Source organism: Dermacentor andersoni, chromosome 4 (assembly GCF_023375885.2).
Source record: "Dermacentor andersoni chromosome 4, qqDerAnde1_hic_scaffold, whole genome shotgun sequence".
Lineage (NCBI taxonomy): Eukaryota > Metazoa > Arthropoda > Arachnida > Ixodida > Ixodidae > Dermacentor > Dermacentor andersoni.
In genome coordinates, this window is record NC_092817.1 from 148,414,946 (window position 1) to 148,438,826 (window position 23,881).

Here is a 23,881-nt window from a genome sequence, read left to right on the forward strand (position 1 = left end):
CAGCAGGAAGTTACGCAATGCCGGAAGTTCGTCGCCGACGGAAGTCGTGACGACAGTCGGCGGAGCGGAAGCTCGTCATGCGCGGGCGGCGCTCGCGTCGGTTCCGCGGTGGCGCGCAAGGCGAGGCGCGGACCGAAATGGGACGCTCCTCGTCTTCAAAGCCGGTGAGACTTGCTTTCTGGCCCCGTCGATTGTAGCCCCACTTCCTCGTGGAACCGCCTCGGCGAGCATAATTTCCGCGTGCCCAGCGAGAAGAAAAAAAACGCGGGCAGTGCGAGAGCCTGTCAGCCCCCGAAATAGCTCCTTTGCGGGAGTCGGACAGCCGATCGAGCGCGTTGTTCCCGCAAGCGGCGTGCGCCGGCGCTTTCTCCACCGTCGGCCTGTGCGGTAACAAGCACTATTTCGGGGCCCGCTTTTGCCGGGGTCGCTGAGGAAAATACGTTGAGCGCGTAATTTCCAACGCCACTTGTTCTATCTGGAAGCAGGGAGAGCGTGTAATTGTTGCGTCGACCGGCAGTTTGATCTTGTGTTACGCGAGGTCTTTCCTCGAGCGGCAGCGAAGTGTTTGACACTGCCCCCGTTCAGATGGGTCCCTTTTTTTTTGCGTCGTGTGCTTCGCGTGTCCCGGAAACTACTGCGCACGACTTTGTGTAGTTGTTCTGTCCACTTGGTGTCCCTATTGCCGATAATCGTGCTTCGACGCGCTGAATGTCACGGAGACCGGAAGGCGCAAACGCGGATAAATTTACCAACGCGAGATAGCGTCTGTGAACCGCTGTGAACATGACCGAGCCCCTCCCTAATCGGGGAGCATGATCGACCGCGCAGTTCGCATTTAGCACTTTACCGCCAGCGGCCTTGTAGTGCGATCTTGGCCGAAGGCAGCAGTGTGGCATTTACGGGTGAAATGTCGTGGTTCACGGAAGGCTGGCGGAAGCGCTGACCGAGTACAACTTTGCGCGTCCGCGCATATCGAAAGACGGTGTTTTCGCTTGACGTGATTTATCCGCCAAAGGGAGTGCACGCCGTAAACTTGCGATTTCATTGTTGTTAATTGAAAATGTGTGGCTTTCGTGACCGAATCGCGGAATCTTACCTTTGGCCCTTGTGAGACAACATAGCATCGTCGACATTTCGGCATATGTAACTCTCCTATAGGACGCTACAGCAATGATTTACTCGCGCTTTGAGCGGGTTTCTAGAATGCGAGAATTGGCGTCGGAGTGCCGCTCTGATTTACCAGTTGAACAGCTAAAGTGAAAATAATCGTCTTGACTAATATGTAACGGGGGAATGCACAGCGCTGCTTACTGCCACGTGTGCTGTAGCAATAAAAGAAAGTGTGATCAACAAAATATAAAATGAATCGGAAGAGGAGGCATGCGGTTTTCATCACTAGCTGAAAGGCAAATCCTTGTGAAAAGCCAATTTTTCTCAAAGCAGTGTTGTATGCTGACCAAACAAAAGTACAAATGTGTCATTTGTATCCGAAATAAAAATGAAGTTTGGCTGCTGGCAGCAATCTTGGATGAACGTGACAGGTAGGAGCGGCAATACGCAAAAAGTACCTCCCAGGTCGCTATTGTGGCGATCGACCAGTGCGTTCTTTCCACAATTACAGAAAAAAAAAATGTACCAGTGAGTGTGTATTCAATAGTTGAGACATATTTAACTAGAGCTAAAAACACGGATGAGAACGAGAGGCACACAGGGCACAACACTAGGCGTTTTTCATGCGCAGCTGCACCTGCATCACAGCAATTCTCATACACTAATTCTTTAAGAAGCCATTGCCTGAAAAAAAAATTGAAATGCGAGTAGCATACTATGCTTTTCTATGGCCTTCTATCATGTTACTGTAACTGTTCCTGTAACTTTGAAGCACAATGAAGCAGTCATGCATACATTCGTGCTCATGAATGTGATGCCTCTATGGTTCACTTGCACTAATTCTCTGACTCATGTTGACGCTGCCTTATACTAATTATCATGGGAACATGTAGCCAAAGAATGTATGAATGCAGTCCAGCCCAGCACTTGCCCGCCCAACCTCTACTGTCCGGTTTTTACTGATGTACCAGTGCCGAGCTCCTGGTTTTTATAGTCATAGTTGTGGCAAATCAGTTCTATAGAATCCCACAAGGTAGAGTGAGGTTCAAGAAAGAAAAAAATTGTGATCCATCTGACCGTACCAGGATACAGCAAACCTTTGTAATGAAGCTTGTAGCTTTGTGCTGCAGTCAAGTGGATGGCAGTTTTTTTTTTTTTTTTTAGCTTTCTTGACCCTCACTCAAGACTCAACTTTTGGATTTCTGCAGAACTGATGTGCCATATTAAGTGTACCTGTGCTTCGAGTTGTCGGTTGATGCGGCCTCACGCTCTGCTTGCCTCCTAGTAGGCTTCGATGGTAGATCAACCATCCCAGAAAGGCGTTGGTCCTGACTTTACTCGCTGGACCAAGACAAATTTTTCATCAACTGTGAAGCTTTCTTTTTGAGAAACCCATATCCCTTGTAGCTTCCTACTACAGTCAGGCAGATGAAAATTTTTCCCTTTCTTCAACTTTAGCTGTCCAGTAAAGTCACGTTATCATGTCACTAATTTGCTTGAAGAACAGCGCTCTACGTGCGGACTTTCCAGCAAAGTAGAACAATTATAAAATGTAATGCCACCAAATAAACGGAGACATACAAGAGAAGAGAACGGGGCAGGGCGCCCTCGCAACTGTTTTATTCACAGAACGCAGGCACATATATACCGTCGGTCAACAGATGCGCACAGAGCAAACTTTCATTCAAGCATCTAATCAAACATTCACGACACACAGCGCTCAAGAAACCTCTTCTCGGCCTTATATAATGATAACGAAGTTTCGCTAAGGCGCCCTGTCCCGTTCTCTTCTCTTGTGTGTGTCCATTCATTTGGCGTCATTATATTTCATAATGAACAGCTACCAACAAGCCCAACAGGAAGCGCTTTAAAGAAAATATAAAGTAGAACAAGCCAAAGGGATTCATGCAGCTGTGTCGGCCTAGGATACAAATATACAGATGAGTCGAGCCGCAGTATAACGATATTGACGCGAAAATACCTTCGTTATATTTGACTTTTGTCGCAAGAACAAATTTGTTACAAGCCAATATGACTAATAAACATTCTAGTTTTCCTTTCCTACATCTAAGAATTTGTGATATCTGTTGACTGTACTGCAGAATACTACTCAAATACTTTAACCTTGCGCAAAAAATATTCAGAAAGTAGGATAACTTAAATAAAAAAGAAAAGATGAGGTAACTCGATATTCAAAATAACAGAAACATGGCATGCAGTTCTGTTTTGCCTGATGAAAATAAAATGTTTATTGTGTACCATCACTGTTGGCCATCTGGCACTCAGTTACTTCTAGGTGGCAGCCATTTCCTGAACAAAAAACAATGGCTCACGATGCCCCATGGTCTTGCCTTGCACAGCTGTGGGACTAACCCGAGGTGGTATGGGAATCCTTTGTCACGAATGCTACAAAGGTTTTTAACTGCAGATTCCATAACTAGTGCAATACAGATGAAGGAAAATATAGAAGTGACAGGATGTAACCCTGTGTCCAGGCACGTACCTCCACGCCACCACTCCTCACACGCATTCTTAAAGCACCACAAAATCAATCTTGAGACTTGAAAGCTATTTGGTGGTTAACATTTTGCTGCCTATTGCACTCCTTTTGGATGGCCGTAGTTATTGGCATCTCCTAGGGTGTGAAGGCTAGTTTCCTCATCGATTAGGTGCCCGCGCAATTGACTCGAGATGCGTTCAGTTGTCACCATCTATTGCAACGATCACGCGCATCCCTGTTGCTTCATTAGTTCAACCGTCTTTGATCTTTGGCTGATCCAGGGACCAGGAAAGGTGTTCAGTTAGAAGTAAGCCGGTCTGTATGCAGCCGGAGAAAATGCCACTTGCGTTTAACTTTTCCTTTTGCTTCATTATTTCCTCGAGTGATGGCTCGTCGCGACACTGGCAGATCCTCGGAACCATATACCCATGATATGCATTAGTTGAGGTGGAAAATAAAACCATGAGAAACTGCGTCCATCATCAAACCCTACAATAACCGTTAAACCCAAAAGCAATATTCATATCACCCGTTACCTCGTCTAGTTTTTCCCTAATTGTACGGCACTTTTCGTGCAAAATTGGCAACTGAAAACAAGAGTACCAAGGAGTTGAGAAATAAAGCAATCTACTAAAGGAGAGAGCCGAGGCAACAGCCAGACAGGAAGGAAAAGCAAAAATTAACAAATGTAACCGTTGTTTGTGAAAATATTTATGGATCAACATCTTTTTATTTAAAAAGGAAATATACAAAATGCTGCCAGAAGTGCAGAATGATTATGTGTGTTTTGAATGACGCTTCTACAGTTATCAGTGGAGCCACCTGACATAGCCACTTCTCTGCTGTGCTTATGTGGGTGTTTTTCTAACCTTCTGCGGTGGGAGCAGTACGTGTAGAACCGCAGCGTCCTGCGCTCTACACTGTTGCCCAGGTCTGGCGGCCACGCATCGTTATGCAACTTCCCAAATAACAATACAAGTCAGTTTTGGTACTTAACCTGGTAGAACAGTAAATGAGGGATCCAAATGAACTGTGATTCTTCCACAAATATATATTTCTCTAATTTCTCCAGAGGTAATTTGAAGAACACTACTAGAAATCTTTATTTTACCCTTTCGCTTGTTTACTTGTTCTTGGCAGTGTTCTTCCTGCGCTTCTTGTCTGCGCGAGTCCATTTGATGTGGTTCCTTGTTTGTCAAGTAAAGGATAGGTGTATCTCACAGGTGTACCTGTGAGAGACACCTTATTTCATTTCTCTTTTGCGGGTTTACGCGTCTTTATGGCGAATGTTTGGCATTATTCGCATTTGTACTAGTATTTGTACCCCCCCCCCCCCTCATTTGCACAGGAAAGTTACCTTGGGTTGCCACCCCCGCCCCCCTCCCCGAAAAAAAAACTACTTTGCCTTTGCCTGCATTGCGCTACTGACTGCAGTATAAGACTGGTGAACAAGGTAAGGTGCCTCATACGCGCTGGCCGACATTCTTGATAAATGAATCTATCTTTCTAAAGGCTTTTGACACAAAGACAGCATGCCTGACGCACTTTACCCTTGTTCACCCAACTTTAAAAGCAGTGTCTTTCCATTAGCTCGTGCTCGTCTTGACTTTGGACTTCCGTGAGAGAGAGAGACATTTATTATGGTAGAAAAGCTGAGGCCTACTAACTGTAGATGCTTATAAACTTGCCATATTTGCTATTGTATAACCAAGGAGACACAGGAAGTATACTTGCTGTTGACCAAGCGTTTAGTGAAGACAGTTACAAGATATATGTGCAAGTCCACCATGGTAGTCAATCAGCAGCTGCATGTAGAATAGGAATGCCTCGATTTCCTGCCATGCCACAATACAGTCTACAGACTTACGTTAATTTGATGCTTGCCAAGCTGCAAGATCGAGTTGAATTATCCGAAAGGTTGAAATAACCAATGAAAGTAAAATTATTGAATTCAAATAATTTTTTTAGTACTCGAAGTGGACTGTAATGTCTTTTTGTTTCTTGCTCACAAAGTGCGTCTCGACCATCATGAGGCAAAGAGCGCCTTCATGTTTAAATGTTCCTCAGCCTGACACGACACGAAACAAGCAAGAATGGGTGGCTTCACTGGTGGAAACTGCATCGGCCAATAAAAGACAAAAATAAGTTCAAGTAAAAGCTTCATGCCTAAGGCAGCAGTAGCACCGCCTACTGAGTTCTGTGTTTTCAAGCTTTTAGTAACCGCTGGCCACACGAGGGTGCACTGGTCGGTGTTGAAATGACCGAAACAGCATGCCTTCAACTAGTTTTCCTTGCATAGTAATGTACAGTTTTTTGTTGAGACGTTCCAGTGTCTTTGACTCAAGTGAGAAGTCTAATTAACCCAGATCGGAACAAAGGGAATTGACTGTACTGCAAAAAATGCCTGGGCAAACCTGTCGTGGATATGGTGTTCCCAATGGTGTTCTGCTGATAAACGAATGGTTGTGGGTTAAAATTTCTCTCATGGGAGGTGCATATTAATTGAGGAAGGGTGCAAAAAAGACTTCTATTGTACTTATATGTAGGTGCTGTGTAAAGAAATTGATATACTAAAAGTTAATCCAGCGCTTTCCACTATGACATCCTTGCGCCAGGAAACCCCAAGTTCATCATCATCATTGACTACGCCATCCCCCCATGTCCCACTTCTCAGGTTTGGGGTGTACAATTAATGCAACTGATAGGGCTCTAATTCAGCTGCTATAGTTGAATCACATGGTAGTTTTGGGTTATTTTCTCCATGCCATCAGCTCCATAAAACATCGGTAATCTTGTTTGATAAGCAGTGACCTTACTCCGTGTATTCTCTTGCCTCAGTTTTATGTCGTACTGACCAAACACTGCATATATTTATCACATTGTTTGACCTCAGGAACTCGCAGTGGTCGCTCAGTGGCTGTGGTGGTGTGCTGCTAAACACAAGGTCACGGGTTTCAACCTGACCATGGTGGCCGCATTCTGACGAAGGCAAAATGCAAGAACGCTTTTGTACTCAGGTTTAGGTGCACGTTAAAGAGCCCCGGTTGGTCAAAAATGAATCTAGAGTGCCCCACTACAGTTTACTTCATAATCAGATTGCGATTTTGGTGTGCACAGAATTTAACTAATTCTGCTAAAAAATTGTTGACTGCAGGAGCGCAGGACCAGGACATGAATCGTCATGGCGTGGACTCTCAGACGCGTCCTCAAGCGCCGAAATGTTGTCGCCGCGCTCTTCCTGTTTGGCTTGTTCTACATGTTGCGGCAACTGCTGTCACTGCGCGAAGTTGACGTCAGCATCGCCTCGCTGAGAAGTCGCAGCTCCTCTGCTGCTCCCGCTGTCAGTTCCAGTACGTCAAGGTCGGGAGTAGCGCCACTCGCGCAGGTGGAGTTTCCTGCTCACGGAGTTCGCGGTGTATCGCCACACGACGCCACAAGCTATGTGCCAGGAAAGGCTTTTAAGTGCCTACGCAGTTCGGGTGTGATTAGCTATGACCAGGTGAATGATGACTACTGCGACTGCAAGGACGGCTCAGATGAACCAGGCACCAGTGCCTGTCCCAATGGAAGGTGAGAGAGCAGTAGGCAGGAACCAACGCCCGGCAATGGCGGTTGCGCCACTGAGGTAATTTAAGTAACCGTATGCTCCGCATTAGTTCAGCTACAGAGCAGGAGATGCATGGCTCAATCCCCACTGCCGGACACACACCGGTTTGTAAGATGGGTACAAGCAACACCCCCAGCCAAGTGTCTGGCTTACCAGAGGTGCATTGCTTGGACGAGATTCGTACTGACCACTGCACTTGCTGTGCAAGAACCAACACTAACAAAACACCAAAAAAACTCAAAAGCGTTCCCATGGTAGCCATTTCTCATGTGGCATCCCAATTAGGTGGGGGCGCCCTCTGGTTGGGGACAGACACTCCTTACTAGGCATTGAGGTCCCATAATGGCCAAGCACCTGGCCTGGAGCCCGCTTGTACCTATTTTACCGGTAAGTACCCGGCGGCAGCTGTAGTCTACCTCCAACAGCCACGGCAGACGCTTTTCATCAAGGTCATTTGTAGTTGAATAACCACATGCTAGTGCTAAATCAGCCTGGTTGATACATACTATCACGTTCAATGCAAATTGCAACACGGGAGTCCTTTACCGAAGGGCCCTCAAGACTGTATGGCAGCACTGCACACAATGAATTAGTGAACTAAACACCATTGCAATTACTGGTAGCAGCCCGTTTGCAAGTAAAATTGTACCTCTTTTTTTTTTTAGAAAAAAAGAAGTGGCAGGTGTATATCTTGTTGCAATTTATATCGAGCTTGATAGTACATGCTATGCACAAAGACTGGACAAGCAGAAGGCGTGGATGAAATGCCTTGTCAGTGCCTTCCATTCGTCCCATTCCTGGGCTGTTACTGCATTTAGCTATAGTTCAGCCAACAAGCCTGATTGCTTCCTTGCTGTTCAAGGAGCCTGGAGTCTCAGAAATGTGAGGAGCTGTCATGTTGGTTTATTTTTCTAAGCAAGAGCACTGATGTGGCATTGCTGATGTGAGCCCGTCCCTGTCAGGAAAGTAATGTTTATTCTGATTGGAACACGCACATGTGTTTGATTAAATTAAGAAGGGGCCAAAGAACCCAGGTATGCACTGATGTGTTAGTGTGTGGTGTGTGCTTAGTCTGCTGTGGCACTCACTACCAGATTCATTTGGCTTGGGCCATAGAGCAAGCAGCAAGGAGCTGTGTTCTTTTCAGCAAACTGGTCGTTATAACCAGCAGTCTTTGCCTTGCTTTCACTTCAGACCAGAGTACTGCTAGGCATGGCATCTCTTAGTGAAAAGCTTTTTTTTTTTTTTTTTTTTTTTTGATGTCACGTTTTCATGCATTGATAGACAAACTTAACCTATCGGTCCTTCTTCAATCCCAGTATGTTGAACGCAGTACTGCTCAACTGAAATAATACTCACTTCGCTTCAGTAACACTCAGGAGTTGCTGCGATGAGAATTATCTTGAACAAGACACCTCTGATGCAGCATGTTCATACAGACACAGAAGGTGCTTGATTACAAAGATAAAGCTCATAAATCACCATGGAGCATTGCTGAGATACAGCAGCCATTTTACTTGCGGGATGGTGCCACCTTCTACGCGACAGTGACGAGAAGCATTGAGGTTAACGGTTTTTTTTTTTTTTTTTTTTTTTTTTTTTGCAAATAGGACTGGTTGTCACTTCTGGCTGTCTTGTGCACAGGAAAAGGAGACGTTTGAAGAATAGTGCTACAGTCGAATGAAGTTAATTTGACCACGATGGGACCAATGAAATTGATTGAATTATCTGGTGAGTCGAATCAAACGAGCGGCAGAAGAAACGAAATAAGCAGGGAGCCAAATTTCACGAGCAGAGTGAATGTGGAAGAGCAGCCATGTTGTTTCCGGCGAGAAACGCATGCGTTGTGGTGTGCTTTGTGACATGTTGCATTGTTGTCATGCAGCATCCAGTTCCTTGTGTGTCCCAGATGAGGCCGTTTTTACCAAAGGTGCTCTCCCAGAGGCCCTAAAACTTTGCAGTAAAACTCGGCGTGGGTGGTCAGGCCTTTCACGATAAATTCCTGGTGCACAAAACCATTAATGTTGAACAAACATGAGCATGTACCTTGTTGAGCTAGTGACATGTCTAGCCTTTCTTATGGGTTATCGAGTTGTTGGGATTTCCACTGTGACAACTACTGCTTTATCTCAGGTTTCATCTCAAGTTTCACGCCTAGTGATGAACCACAACGTAAAAAACAGGTCATTTGTCTAGTTTTGCTCCTGCTTATTTCGCTGTCTTGCCAAACTTAAAAACCCAGCTTAAAGGTCTCTATTATGACACACTTACTTGAATCAAGCTCGAATCTCACAGAAGAGTGCTCAAGTCATGCCATAAAGACTTTCAGGACATACTTGCAAAGTCACAGGAACACTGGGAGTGCTGTGTCGCTGTGCAAGAGGACTGTTTCAAAGGTTGCATTGTTTGAATGCACATAAATTTCCTCAAAAGAGAGCCAGTCTGGAGCTTTTTGATACCACCTCGTATTTCCCATAAGGCTCACATTTTCCACCACCCTTTCAACATGCTCTGTTGACAACCATCCCAGCAGGCCAGTCATCTCTGACCATCAACTGCTCTAGGGTCTGGCAGCGCAATCTCGCATTTCACTCACCAGTGGTGATTCTAGCTGCTTGTTCTTTTGCCGTGTCATTCCACTGGCTCAACTAAGCACCCCGCTCACACATCCAGGCTGGATCCCCTGGATTGTCGAAGTGCCACTGGGCTTCTCGTATTCGTTGTTGTGATGGCTCACGTGACGTGTTGATGGGTATTGTCTTGTGATGTGCTAGCGACCCTTCCCATTGTCCCCTGCTTTGTGCATAATCTCAATGTAAATAGCCCTGTAAATTGTTCCATACAATGCTCGGTGATTCACATGCTGTAATTGGAGAGCGTGGAGACTAGCGCCTTTTTGTGCCACTTGTGAGCGCTGAGTCACCGCTGAAGGATCAAATGCAGTCGCAGTGCGTCGCAAAGGCTCTTCACCACACTGAATAAGCTCGGCATTTCCAGCTCCCACCGGCGGCGCGGTAAGCGCCAGCAGCCATGTACTCTAACTATAGCATGTGAATCACTAGGCACAGTGTATTACATTAGCAAATAGATTGTGTGAACCTCTCATGTGAAACGTTCACTTGCCTTTCACCGCATCTTCAGGACTACCTTTAGCCGCTTCCCACTCGAGGGAGAACCACATGTGGTGGCTCCACTCTCGACGAAATATGTGCGCAGAGCATGCAGCTAGGTTAATGTGCCAGGTTTTTCCTTGAGTGAAGTACCTGGCAGTTAGACCAACTGGTATTCTTTGTTAATAGTTTTTATGACAAGAGAACATCGTCTATTACATTACTACAAAATATTAGGCAAGAATAATTTACTTGCCCTTGCATTATCTCTGAAACTTGTGCCTCTGCACAGCAACCATGCCTCCTAAAGCATAGTTGTTGAGAAAGAAGAAGAAAGCATTTATTTACGGCGATGCTCCGTCAGCATTGCCATCATTCAGAGAAGTCAGTGATTGGCAGGAATGGCTTAGTTTTTCTGGTTCGTGTAGGTTTACGATGGGCAGCTGCCTTGCAAAATTTCTTTTTTCCCCTGGAGAAGCTAGTAATCATTGTTATGCCACATATTTGGGCAGAAAGGAACATTAACCAATTTTGAATATAAATTAATTGAATCGAACAGGTCTAATTACAATAACTATTCTGTTCATATGTGAAAGAAATGGGTGGTGTCCAATTCATATATGCAGCAATGGGTCCCGTGGAAGTAACGGAAGCTTGAAGGCCATGCTTTTGTGTACTGCAAGTGCCGAAGGTAATGGAAGGAACCGGAATTACATCACACCTACTGTGTTTTGGATTCCACCTATGCTGAATATATTTGCGCACCTGTACCCCTTACCTTTTGGTTCAAGGTCTGAGCCGCATCAATCGAGACTGAGCAAAGGAAATTAGCTCATTGAAGCAAGGCCTCCCAGCCTTGAGTTTGTCTCAGCCACTATAGCACTATAGCATGTGACTACATTAATGCAGACTCCAGACATTAGAAGCAGTTAAGTTCCTTAACAGTCTGTGAGTGGTCCGAATCAAAAGGCAGTAGCTGTTTTTGTGGGCGTGCAGGCACTACCTCCAGTGTAGGCATCACTCCAGAAACTTCAATCTGCACACTGGAGCACTCAGTGTTAGGGAGCTCATAGGTGAAGGCTAGCCTTGACAAGAAAAGTGCACAATCATTGCATTCCACCGGTGCTAAGCTATCAGTCAGAAACTTTGAGGATAGAGAGGAAACGAAGAACTGCGCTGGGAGCGATAGAACAAAAGTTGATGGGCGTAACAGTAAGACAGCGGTTTGCATTAGATAGCAAACAGAGGTAGCTAATATTGTATGGGACATTAAGTGGGAAAAAATGGAGTTGGTACAGGAAATGTAATGTGTAGGGTAGATAACCGATGGTCTGTCAAAGCTACAGACCATCGATATAGGTGCCAAGAGAAGGGAAACAATAAGACGAGGATGGCAGAGAACTAGTTAGTGTGAATAAATTAGTAAATTTGCAGGTTCACGATGGGGCCAGCTTGCGTTAGACAGATAATTGGAGATCACTGCAGTGGACATAAAATAGGCTGCTGGTGATCATAATCGTGGAATCTCTGCTACGACTTTGCAGAGTGGTCTGGGGTCCCGTCTACATAACAGTATGTGTTTAAGAAACAATAAAGATTGATTGATTGATTGATGAGGTGAAGGCTATGCCTTCGTCATATTGTCTAACAGCATCTGAAACATGTTCTGTGATATTTGTAGCAGAGAAAAATGTGACATGTTAATGTAAATGGTAGCAGTAGCACATTACAATTTGTGGAAATTAATCTGAAGTTTTTTGCTTGAGAAGTGGCATAGGAACGTAGCTTTTAAAAAGTAAATTTCAAATCTAGGCATAAGCCAACCTTCTGATTTGTCGGTAGGTGAATGTTGGCCAGTTGTCTATTGCTGGAAAGTTTCTTTAGCCAGTTTTTGTTGTCTTCAAGCATCATTTTCTCTATTTCTTCTTTTTTTGTGTGTGATAGTGTATTTGCCCTCAAGGAAAGGTGGACTGTCACTTAAAGATGTTGTCCGTTTGCAGGTTCTACTGCCGGCGGCACAATACACGCAGTCCCAAGTATGTTCTTTCCATGCGTGTCAACGATGGCATCTGTGATTGCTGTGATGGCAGTGACGAGTGGAATGGCGCCCTCCTCCTGTCCAGCCTGCAGCTCTCTGGTATGACTGCAGATTGTGGAGATGATGGCGAGATTCTTTCCTCCAGAAGTACCATATGGAGACTTCTGTAGAAGTCGTACTCATGTAGTAATAGCTGTGCCACGAATGTTGAACCAAAATTTACACCATACAGTCGAACCTCGATATTACGAACATGAATATAACAATATATTAGATATAATGAAGTAAATTAAAAAAAATTGTCTCACTGCTATTACAATGCAACCTATATATTGCCGCCAGCATTGCGAGAACAAAAAGACGACCGCCACATCCCAACTGCGTTTCAAGGAGTCGCCACACCTCAAGTGTCAAGCAAAGCACCGCAAGGCAACGCTGGGTCGGTGCTGACAGACCGGCGGCTCGTGCGCGAGAATCGGACGACTGGCACGCGACAGGAGGCGACAAAGAGGAGAACGACGTTCGAAGAAGCGAAGCTCGAGGGACGTTTTTGTTGAGGGTACAGTCGGTTTTTGTTGACAGGCCCAGGTTTGCCCAGAATAAACTCGTTTTCATAGAAACGGCTGTGGTAACTGTTGGTTACATATCTGGTGGAGGTGCGGGGTACGATTCCAAGCCCCACACACACCAGGGAAGGTAGCCCAGATCCCCGAAGTTTGAAGCCAACGGAAGTAACGCCTGTCCAGCAACGCACGAGCCGCCGCATACGAGGTGAGGACCCTGTGTTTGGTCCTCTTGCCAATTCACCAAGGGCAGCGGCGGCAGTCAGCCTAGATACCCGTGCGATGGCTACACAAGTAACCCCTCCTCACGTCGTTGTTGACTCATCCCAGATGCCAGAATCCTTTCACAGAGACACATTCGAGGATTCCGAGGACTGGCTTGAAAACTTCGAGCATGTTGCCAGATGTAACGGTTGGGACAAAACAAAGAAACTCCGGTATGTGTACTTTGCACTAGAGGAATCTGCACAATCGTGGTTTCAAAACCACGAAGCGTCGTTATCATTGTGGAACAACTTCCAACGATAGCTGCTTGCTACGTACCTAAGCACGGACCGAATAGAGAGGGCAGAAGCCGCTCTTCAGGCGAGGAACCAGCGGAAGAACGAAAGTGTGACCATGTACATTGAAGACATGACCCATCTCTTCCTCCGAGCCGACCCAAACATGGCTGAGGACAAGAAATTGCGGCACCTAATGCGCGGTGTGAAATAGCTCTTTGCTGGCCTGGTTCATAATCTGCCCCGCACTGTAGCCGAATTTCGATCAGAGGCGACGACGATAGAGAACACGCTGCAGCAGTGTGCGAGGCAGTACAAGAGAGATGTAAGCGTCGCATCATTTGACGTTGGGTCAGGAGCCCTCCCCAACAACATGGACATCCTACGTGATATGGTGAGGTCCATCGTAAGGGAAGAGCTGCGGAAAATACAGCTGGCCCAAAGCCCTCCTATGGTGTCCTCACTTGCCGATGTCATATGCAAAGAAGTCCAACAAGTAATTTATGAGCCAGAGCCTCAGGTACGGCCCCGCGCACAACCAGAGCGTCAGCCGTGGATATTGTACACCCAAGTTTTACGTCAGGACCTAGGACGCACCAACTTTGGACGAACAGCCACAATACCCCAGGTATTTCCTCGCAATGTGCCACCCATGACAGAAGGAACACTACATAAAAGCAATGTATGGCGCACTGCAGACCGGCGTCCCCTCTGCTACCACTGTGGAGAGGCTGGTCGCCTATACCGGGAATGCTAGTATCGCCGAGTAGCACTGCGTGGCTTCTCTGTGAATGCGCCTTTCCCTCGAAATGGTGAACACCCTTATGAAATTGAAGAATTTTTATCTATGCGCTAAACTATTCAGAACCCCCAGCAACGTGAACTTCAATTGGCAGCGCCTATGTGTTATAGGTCGCCCAGTCCACGTCCCTCTTCCGCCATTTCACCGAGGCGTCGCTCACAAAGTCCGTGACAGGAAAACTAGAGCCAGCGACCTGTGGAGGCAAGGCCGCTGACGGCCAGAACACCAAAGGCCCTCCATCGCCAACCCGACAAGACAATGGCAGTGATGATGCCATTACTTCTGAGTTGCGCGTCATCACAGACGACTTCGAAGTGACTGCATTGATAGACACTGGTGCGAACTATTCAGTTATTAGCAGTGTACTCGCCAGAAAATTGGAAACATTGGACGACATTGGACCCATTGGACCAGATCTCCAATACGTACAGCGGGGGGACACTTAGTCGACTCCGTAGGAATGTGCACAGCAAGAATCGGAATTAGAGGCTTTACATACGTCAGCAGATTTATTGTTCTGCCTGAGTGTTCCCATGATCTGATACTGGGCATAGACGTTTTGCGAACAAATGATGCAATTATCGACTTGCAAGAATCACGCATTTTGTTTTCTACAGAAAATGCTGTTACCATTTCTGATACAGAACAGCCACATATTTCCTCTTTCCGTATTGTGGATGAACACGTGACGGGGCCGGCACTGTGCAGTCTGACTGTCGTTGTAAGGGGTGACGTATTTCGTGACTATGAGGGACTTGCAGACGGAAATATCGGGCTGCTACTAAAAAAGCAAATATGTGTGGCATGAGGCCTAGTTCACCTGCGTAACGGATGTGCGGATGTCCTCTTGACTAACTTTGGCAATGAGGCACAACACATGGCAAACGGAACAGCCATAGCGTCTCTTCATGACTATGCACAATTTACGGATGTGTCAACCCTCTATGCAGCATCACCAGTATCTGTCACTTTAGACAGTGTCCTTACCTCTATCGACATTGACCAAGAGCTGTCATCACCATAAAGAGATAAGATTGTGAGCTTGGTCACACAGTTTGCTGAACGCTTTTCGACTTCATCAAAAGTCCGTCGTACTCCCGTCGCAAAACACCGCATTGTAGTCGAAGAACCTGCAACACCAGTGCACCAACACCCGTATCGAGTGGCTCCAAAAGAAAGAGAAGCGATAAGAAGTCAGGTACAGAAAATGCTCAAGGACGATGTAATACAGCCATTCAATAGCCCGTGGGCATCTCCGGTAGCCCTGGTCAAAAAGAAGGATAACACCCTACGATTTTGTGTTGATTACAGGAAACTCAACCTCGTCACGAAGCAGGATGTTTATCCACTCCCGCGCATCGACGACACCTTGGACAAACTATGCAATGCTTACTTCTTCTCTTCTTTGGATCTCAAAAGTGGATACTGGCAGATAGAAGTGGACGAGTGAGATCACGAAAAAACGGCATTTATGACACCGGATGGCCTATACGAGTTTAAGGTGCTTCCATTTGGTCTGTGTTCTGCGCCCGCCACCTTCCAACAGATGATGGACACTTCTCTACGGACTGAAATGGCAGTCGTGCCTCGTCTACCTTGATGATGTGGCAGTCTTCTCCACTACATTCGAGCAGCACGTGCAGTGACTGAGAGCAGTTCTGGATGCTATTCGCATGGCGGGATTGACCATAAAACCCAAAAAATGCCACTTCGGCTTTCGCAAGCTCCACTTTCTCGGACACATTGTCAGTGCTAAAGGTGTCCGCCCCGATCCTGAGAAGATCACTGCAGTAGAAATGTTTCCGAAGCCAAGAGACAAAAAAAGCTATTAGACATTTCCTGGGACTGTGTGCCTATTACAGACGTATCGTAGAAAATTTTTCTAAAATTCCCGAACCGCCCCCGCGACTGACAAAAGCAGATGTGGGAGAAAGAACAAGAAGACACCTTCTCTGAGCTACGACGGCGTTTGCAGAGCCCTCCTATACTTGTCCATTTTGATGAAAATGCCGAAACAGACATCCACACCGACACGAGTAACGTTGGTCTCGGTGCCATACTTATTCAGTGGCAGAAAGGAGAAGAAAAAGTCATTGCGTACGTAAGCTGTACTTTATCGAAAGCCGAGACAAATTACTCAGCTAAAGAAAAGGAATGCCTGGCGGTTATATGGGACATCAGTAAGTTGCGGCCATACTTATATGGCAGACCGTTTCGAGCCATCAGCGACCATCATTCATTGTGCTGGCTGGCGAACCTCAAGGACCTTTCTGGAAGACTCGCTACAGGAGTATGACACCACGGTCGTTTACAAGTCCGGTCTCAAGCACAATGATGCTGATTGCTTGTCACGCACACTAATCGAAGCTACGTCACCTGAATATGAGCAAGATTTTCTATTTCTTGGGGCTGTGAATACAACGGAAATGGCTTATCATCAGCATACTGACCTGAAATTACTCCTGCTCATCGAGTACCTGGAGGGTCGACAAGTGAAAGTGCCTCGAGTTTTCGTCCATGGATTATGTTCGTATGTCCTCCGGAACAACGTCCTCTACAAACGAAACTTCGAGCACAGTGCTGAGACGTTTCTACTTCTCGTATCATCATCGCTGCGAGCTGAGATCTTAGAAGTTTGCCATGATGATCCTGCAGCTGGTCACTTAGGCGTTAGTAGGACTCTGGCAAGAATCCGCCAGAAATATTACTGGCCGAAGTTGATGAATTCAGTGCAGCACTATGTCAAATCGTGCCGAGATGGTCAAAGACGCAAAACACCGCCACTCAAACTAGCAGGTTATCTGCAACTGATACAGCCACCAGCAGTGCAATTTGAACAAATAGGAGTGGATTTACTTGGACCACTTCCCGTTTCAACCTTGGGAAAGCGGTGGATTGTGGTAGCAACTGATTATCTGACCCGGTATGCTGAGACATCTTCTCTTAAAAAAAGAACTGCCGTTGAAGTGGCTCAGTTTTTTGTCACACACTTAGTGTTACGACATGGCGCACCTAAGGTGCTCAGAACGGACAAAGGAACAGCTTTTGTGGCCCGTTTAATGCAGTCTGTTATGAAACTAACACATACTGCTCATAGAAAAACCACAGCGTACCATCCGCAAACAAACGGCCTGACTGAATGACTCAATAGAACGCTCGCTGACATGATCTCAATGTACGTGGACATCGAGCATCGGACATGGGACAGTATTCTACCATAAACTACCTTTGCGTATAATACTGCAGTACAAGAGACGACACATTTCACGCCATTTGAACTTGTTTATGGTCGGACAGTAACAACGACACTAGACGCGATTTTACCTGTAAACAACGGCAGCGAAGACGACCCTAACGTTAGTGAGTACATAGAAAGGGCAGAAGAAGCACAGCAGTTGGCAAGGCACCGTATCGTACAACAGCCATACGTCGACGCAAACCGATACAACCTGGGGCGAAGAGAGATACAGTACAACCTCAGAGACAAAGTGTGGGTATGGATGCCTATACGTATGCCCGGTCTTTCGGAGAAGTTACTGCGCCGTTACTTTGGCCCCTACAGAGTACTTCGCCGGCTAAGTCCCTTAAATTACGAGGTAACTCCTGAAGGCCAAGTCTGCTCCACACGACGCAGGACTCGCCCAGAGGTCGTGCACGTAGTACGAATGAAGCGTTACCATGAAAGGCAGTGAATAACAGAATTTGCACATATGATCAAGCCTAGCACCGGCCTTCCTCTGACCACTGTCCTTTTAAAGCAGTTGGCCTCTCTAGGCCTTTTCTACGTATTGGGATGATGCTTCTTCGGATGGGGCTAATGCCACTAGCATTGCGAGAACAAAAAGACAACTGCCACATCCCAGCTGTGTTTTAAAGAGCCGCCACACTGCAAGCGTCAAGCAAAGCACCGCAAGGCAACGCTGGGCCGGGCTGACAGATCGGCAGCTCGTGTGCGAGAATCGGACGACTGGCATGCGACAGGAGGCGACAAAGAGGATAACGACGTTCGAAAAAGCGAAGCTCAAGGGGCGTTTTTGTAAAGTGTATAGTCGGTTTTTGTTGACGGGCACAGGTTCGCCCAGAATAAACTAGTTTTCATAGAAACGGCTGTCATAACTGTTGGTTACATTATGTTTATAATGACTATTAGATATAACGAAGCTATTTTTGTGTCAGATGTGACTTCGTTGCAATGAATTTCACGTGTATTTTTAACTCCATATAAGCTGCATTCTCTATCTAACAGTTGAAGTCCGGCCTTTCTCTGGAACAAACAGGTGACCCAGCTCAGCTGTGTCAAGGCGTAGTTGTAGTTGTGCGTCACTACATTTTGTGCTTGCTGTAATCACTTGATGATCTCAGCCTATAGGACCGCAGTGCAGTAATTTCTTTTAACACACTGTGGTGCAACCTGGTGGTGAGCAACGAGGTTGGCTGGATGCTACAAGTCGCAGCTTGGCGCATTGAGTTATGCTGTTACCTGGAAGAGTAACCCGTCTTGCTCGTTTTGTTTGCACATTCTGATTCCATTTGTGCCTTGATTTGCTGAATTTCTGCCTTGACTGGAAACAGTATCTGCATTCACTCTGAGTTGCCTATGTCCCAGATAAATGAAGGGATACCCAGTTCTTGGCTTACTAGTGTGGAAATTGAGAGCAAGCAACACCGTAAGATCTCTGAAACTAATGGTTGCTCTTATTAATTCAAACTGCTCTTGCTTAGGAATTTGCAGATATTGCAGTGAGTTTCTGATGACTGTTGGGAGGTATAGGAGGATTAAGAGAAAGCTCATAGAATGAAACACGATAACTTTAAAGCAGATTGAGGAGATGAAAAGCAAAATATGCGGGGGGAAAAAAGCATGCCGGTACGAAAAAGGCCAGATTTGGTACATCCGTGAGCACATAAATGTAAAAAGCACTAAGCCGCCTCTAACTAAGGTGCCGAGATGTATTGGTGCTGGCACTGCCATTTACAAAGGCCTCCAGGAATGTGTAATATTAGTCATGGCCTCCGGGACACCATCAATGCAGCTTGGGCACCGCCCAGTGCCTCGTATCTTGGAGGCCATATGTTAAGCCACCAGTCTACAGCGTTGTGTTTGACAAGGACTGCAACCAATTTAATGGTGGCTGCGTGGCCGCTGCCACCCATGGCCAGCCTTTAAAAATGACACCCAAAGCTACCTCTTTATTGCCACCATGTAGTACTACCAAAATATAAATTATTCACATAAGGAAAAAAAAATTCCTTTTGCCTTTCTACACACGCATTTGTTGAAGAGGTTCAGCTGCTTGAACCAGAAAGTAGTACTTTTGTGCTGCTGCACTTGAGTTTGCAGGTTCCACGGGGAACATGAACTTGTGGGACACCATGCACACCAGGACTGAGAAATGGGTCAGAAAATGCAGCTAAATGAAAGAGGCCATAAAATTACAGTAAACAAAATTCTAGTTCAGTGTATTAGCATTTTCTTTTTAGCTGTGCAGCTGAAATTATGACGCTACAATAGCATTATGGCCGACTCCATGGTAATGATGTTGATTCAATTCAGCTCCACCAACTAGATTCATTAGAATGTTGCCAGAACTGTGGTGGTCCTTGTGCATGATGATTGGTACGTCCGATTTCAAGATATATTTTTCTCGGCCGTACAAACGTACAAAATGCTCAGAATCTGTATATTGTACAGTTAATCCGGGAGACCTGGCAGGTGTACTGTATAGGCAACTTTGACACAGCTACCTGAGGTAGCTACAGAGGTTGTGTAATGTAGTTTATTTTTCAGCATTGCTTACGCTCGCATCGACAGCCCGAAGAATCCATAACAGCTACTGGTGCAAGTTCAACCTTCTCGTTACGGTACTTTATGCAGGAAATTGTGGTAAGTTTTTGTTTCTCTCGTTCCAGACGAGCAGCAAGCTCGGGCGGGTGTGTACCAAGCACCATGCAAGGACCGCTGCTGATTGTGACCAGCAGGCCTGCCACAAAGTCAAGCCTGCCGCTGTCTTCTGCCACGATGGTGTTTGTACGCCACAGTCACTGCACCACAGATAGTGTGCCACAGCATAGTAGGGCTTGCGAGCTAGTCGATTGTGTGTGTTTCACATTTGAAAGTAAGCATGATACTTGACACACATGCATGAAATAGAAAACAAGATGCATTGGCGACGCTTTTTCTACAATTGCCAGTGAAAAGAAAGTACAGACAGTCAATTGGCCTAGTTGCAGCAAGGAGCTTTTCTTAGGGCCTCTCAGGCCATTGCAAGATTGGCAGATCGTTTCTGCTCAGAAAAGCGCTTGGCAGGGTGCCCGTGATTCAGCTAACTAGCACAAGTGGAGTACCCGGCTATTTGGAGTGATTAAGGCTGCGTTGAAAGTAACGTGCAAAGCAATTGACATTCTTTGTTGCATGCTATGTGAAATCTGAAAACAGCAACAGCTCAAAGCTGTGTGCGTACACAGCCTGCTGGTGGCATACATTTGCTGCAATGCCAGCAACACTCCCTTACTGCTCCTGCCCTTTCGGAAAAGTTGTCTCAGATAACCTATGCAACATTCCTACCTATATGCATCATTCTTGCACTTTCTTTGTACTTTATTTGCATTTTCTTTGTACTCTTTGCTGGTTGGCTCTTGGTCAGTAGTACGTCTTGTCTCCTAGCTTCTTTACGCACGTGCTGAATGGCTCAGAGTGGATGCAAATGTCTTGGTCACTGAGCTGGAGTGTGCCAGAACCAAAATTGTGTGAAAGTGGCTGGACAATGTCGGGGTTATCCATTTTGTGGGTGACTTCACTTTTGACCTCTTATTCTTTCCTTCCTTTTTCTTTTTTACTTGGCAACTGCTTCCTTGTCTAGCAGGGTAATTTCAAATGAGGCTTCCAGCTGGATAGTTTCACACAGAGCTTCCATCTGCTGGGTGTAACCCAGCTGCAAGGAGAACTCATCCAGGCAGCACCTGATTGTGCAGACGGCGGTGCACTGCAGAATCCTTCCATTGGTCACAGGCTGCTGACCTTTTGGTCAAGTGTCTCTTTTTAAAACGAATCGCTAACAGCTGTTAAAGATGTCTTGGGTTCACCTCGAGGTCTGTACAAATTTCTTGTCAGTACTACCTTTGTAAAAGGTGCTGAACAAGGAATTTATACCAAATCTGAAGTGTAAATCTTGCTGCTTTGGCATTGCTTAGTGATGGCGTACTGCAGTAGTATTGGCAGCTTAGTCCTAAAGCGGTGACTTGGGAGGGAATGGGGTTATGTGCAGAGAGTGAGCACTTATAGGGGCTGGAGTTGGTGCGAGGCACTCGGAAACACAAGCTGGTCCCGGTTAGGATGAGAGCAACACATATAGTACCTGTGTTAGAGTAGAAAGGCTAGTGTTGTGAAGCCGCATGATGCAGCAGCGTGCAGCAAAAGTTCCTGCTTCCTTTCATTACGAGAAAGCTAGAAAGGTTTCCAGTGGAAAGCACCGATGTGGACAGAAGGTGGAGACGACACACGACAGCGGTGCATCGTTTGTTGTATTCTTTCCATGTCAGTGCTTACTGCTGGAAACCTTTCATGCAATGTGCAACCAAATGATGCTCAGGCAAACCTTAGTATTCTCGTGTTCCTTTCATTGACGAGGAAACAGAACGCTTGCAGAAGCGGTGGGCAGATTGAATTTCTCACTTCGAGCACTTCCATTGGCACTCAATGTTGTTCTCAATTTACATGACATTCTTCTCTGTAAACTGATATGTTGTGCTGTGGGGGCATAATGATGGGACGGGGATCTGTCCAGACTTGGCATTTCCCTGTCTATTGACAGCGGATGCACGCTCTGCCTCTCAATGGAAGAGCAGCCCATGGACGTGTGAGAAGGTGGAGGTAATGCTGACAGGTTTTGCTCCCTCAAGCAATAGCTGTGGCACATGCTCCATTGGCAAATGGTGAAACAGTGCGCATGACATGTCTCGAATGGTTGCACATTACGTTCTCACACTTAAGTTCCCTTGCTCGCAAAGGAAAACTTGAAAGAAAGAGGCATACTCATAGAACATCGAAAAAGTTTTCTTTATGTGTATATAAATCACTATGTTCTGCTTAATTTTTTTATGTGTCCAGCATCTGAACATATGAAGTTTTTAAAAGATCATTGCAACCGATGGCAGTGAAAAAAAAGAGAAGCACAACAGCCTCGTGCATATCTGGCGTGCAAGTTGGGCTGAGTGCAAACTCTCCTTGAATGACGAGACTAGCACTTCTATTTGTAAACTTGCTTTGTCTTCTTATATTGACCGTATGTGTATCAATGAGCCTGGTGCTGTGTGGGGGGCTCATAACCTTGTTTTGATGTCGCAGCAAGTCTTTTAAGGCTGCATTTCGCACATTATCTAGAGTTTCCGTGGCTGCTGTTGGCATGGCCGCAGTTGCCAAGGTCACGGTCGCTGTGGCTACAGTTGCATACTTGCGTTCACTCACGCAGGGCTTCCTTGTACCTTTTAAATTTCTTTTATGGTAGGAGATGCAACACTGTATGGGGAAATGGTACACCAACCTCAGATGTCAGCATTGCCTTGTGATAGCACTGTGTACACAACGCACAAAGTGGACCAAATAGACCGTGCATCAGAAGCAGAGGGCTGTCATGCCTGCAGGGCAATCTAACTTCAGCCTCCAAGGTTGTGGAGTTTCTGTTGGTGCATGGAAGCAGCTGTGTGTCAAAGCAGACATGTAGCTCAACAAAGCAAGCATGTTGCAATGGCACTGCATTTCGTTTTGTACGCATTCGATCATTGTCTGGTCATGTCCCCGAATGCGTAGTCTTGCCAGTCATTTCACTACATTTAGTCGTGCTACTACTTTGTTCTGGTTACTTACTATGGGTCTTTGCATTCATCGTCTTTCCACTGGTCGGGGGCTGGCGCACTCTTAAGCTATTGGTACCGGTTCCAATTTTAGTTTTCCAGTCATCGAAATGCTTTTTCTTTTTGTTACTTGTTAGAGCTCAGTATTATTGTCTGGTTGCATGGTTGGGCCTGTTCTTTTTCGAAGTCCTCATTTTATATACTTACCAGGCTGGTGAGATTTCAGTACCTGTGATTGTATATAATGATGCCTCATATTGTTTCACAAGCAGTGTGTGGACAACTTCCAGTAGGGTAACCAAATTTAGCACTGGTATTGAATGACTGTGTGTGCACTGTGAAATAAATGCCTCACAATAAAGTTACCTGCCTGTCTCAGAAAGTGTTTGGTGCATTCATATTTTTTTCTACTGGCGATAGCTTACATTTCATTGGTGTTAGAGTTGCATGAACCAAGAGTCCTTGGGATATCGCTATCAGTGGGATGTTTCTCGCCAAAAGATGCAAAATACATTTTTGCACCATTTGGTTGTCTCCTTCTGATGTTCAACTACTTTGTTGCTCTGTAATCAGAATTGGCTGCAAGAAGTCATAACCCTGTGATACCTAACATATAATATATGCTACATTGTTTTGATACCTCAAAATTCTTCAGCAGGGTAAAATAATGTTGGAGAAAGTAGCATGTTTGATGTGCTGGAGTGATTTTTTTATCTTAAAACTTATTGTGCGCAACAAACAGGGACGAAGAATAGAAGAAACACAAGGACGAGCGCTTTCTTGTGGATAGCTTGTGGTAGT

At 45.8% G+C, this 23,881-nt stretch overlaps 1 protein-coding gene across 1 annotated transcript; it reads left to right on the forward strand.

Annotated features, from left to right (window-relative positions):
- Positions 1-66: 66 nt before the first annotated feature.
- On the forward strand, positions 67-23,462 carry LOC126537897 (uncharacterized). The gene is made up of 4 exons (XM_055074519.2): positions 67-164; positions 6,765-7,180; positions 12,328-12,464; positions 20,141-23,462. The coding sequence occupies exons 2-4, from the start codon at positions 6,792-6,794 to the stop codon at positions 20,194-20,196; spliced, it is 582 nt and encodes a 193-aa protein (XP_054930494.2). The 5' UTR covers positions 67-164; positions 6,765-6,791; the 3' UTR covers positions 20,197-23,462.
- The last annotated feature ends 419 nt before the right edge of the window (positions 23,463-23,881 follow it).

Coding starts and splice junctions, on each gene's coding strand:
- LOC126537897 (XM_055074519.2), top strand. CDS start 6,792: ATGGCGTGGACTCTCAGACGCGTCCTCAAGCGCCGAAATGTTGTCGCC. Junction 7,181..12,327: donor AGTGCCTGTCCCAATGGAAG/GTGAGAGAGCAG, acceptor GTCCGTTTGCAG/GTTCTACTGCCGGCGGCACA. Junction 12,465..20,140: donor GTCCAGCCTGCAGCTCTCTG/GTATGACTGCAG, acceptor CTCTCGTTCCAG/ACGAGCAGCAAGCTCGGGCG.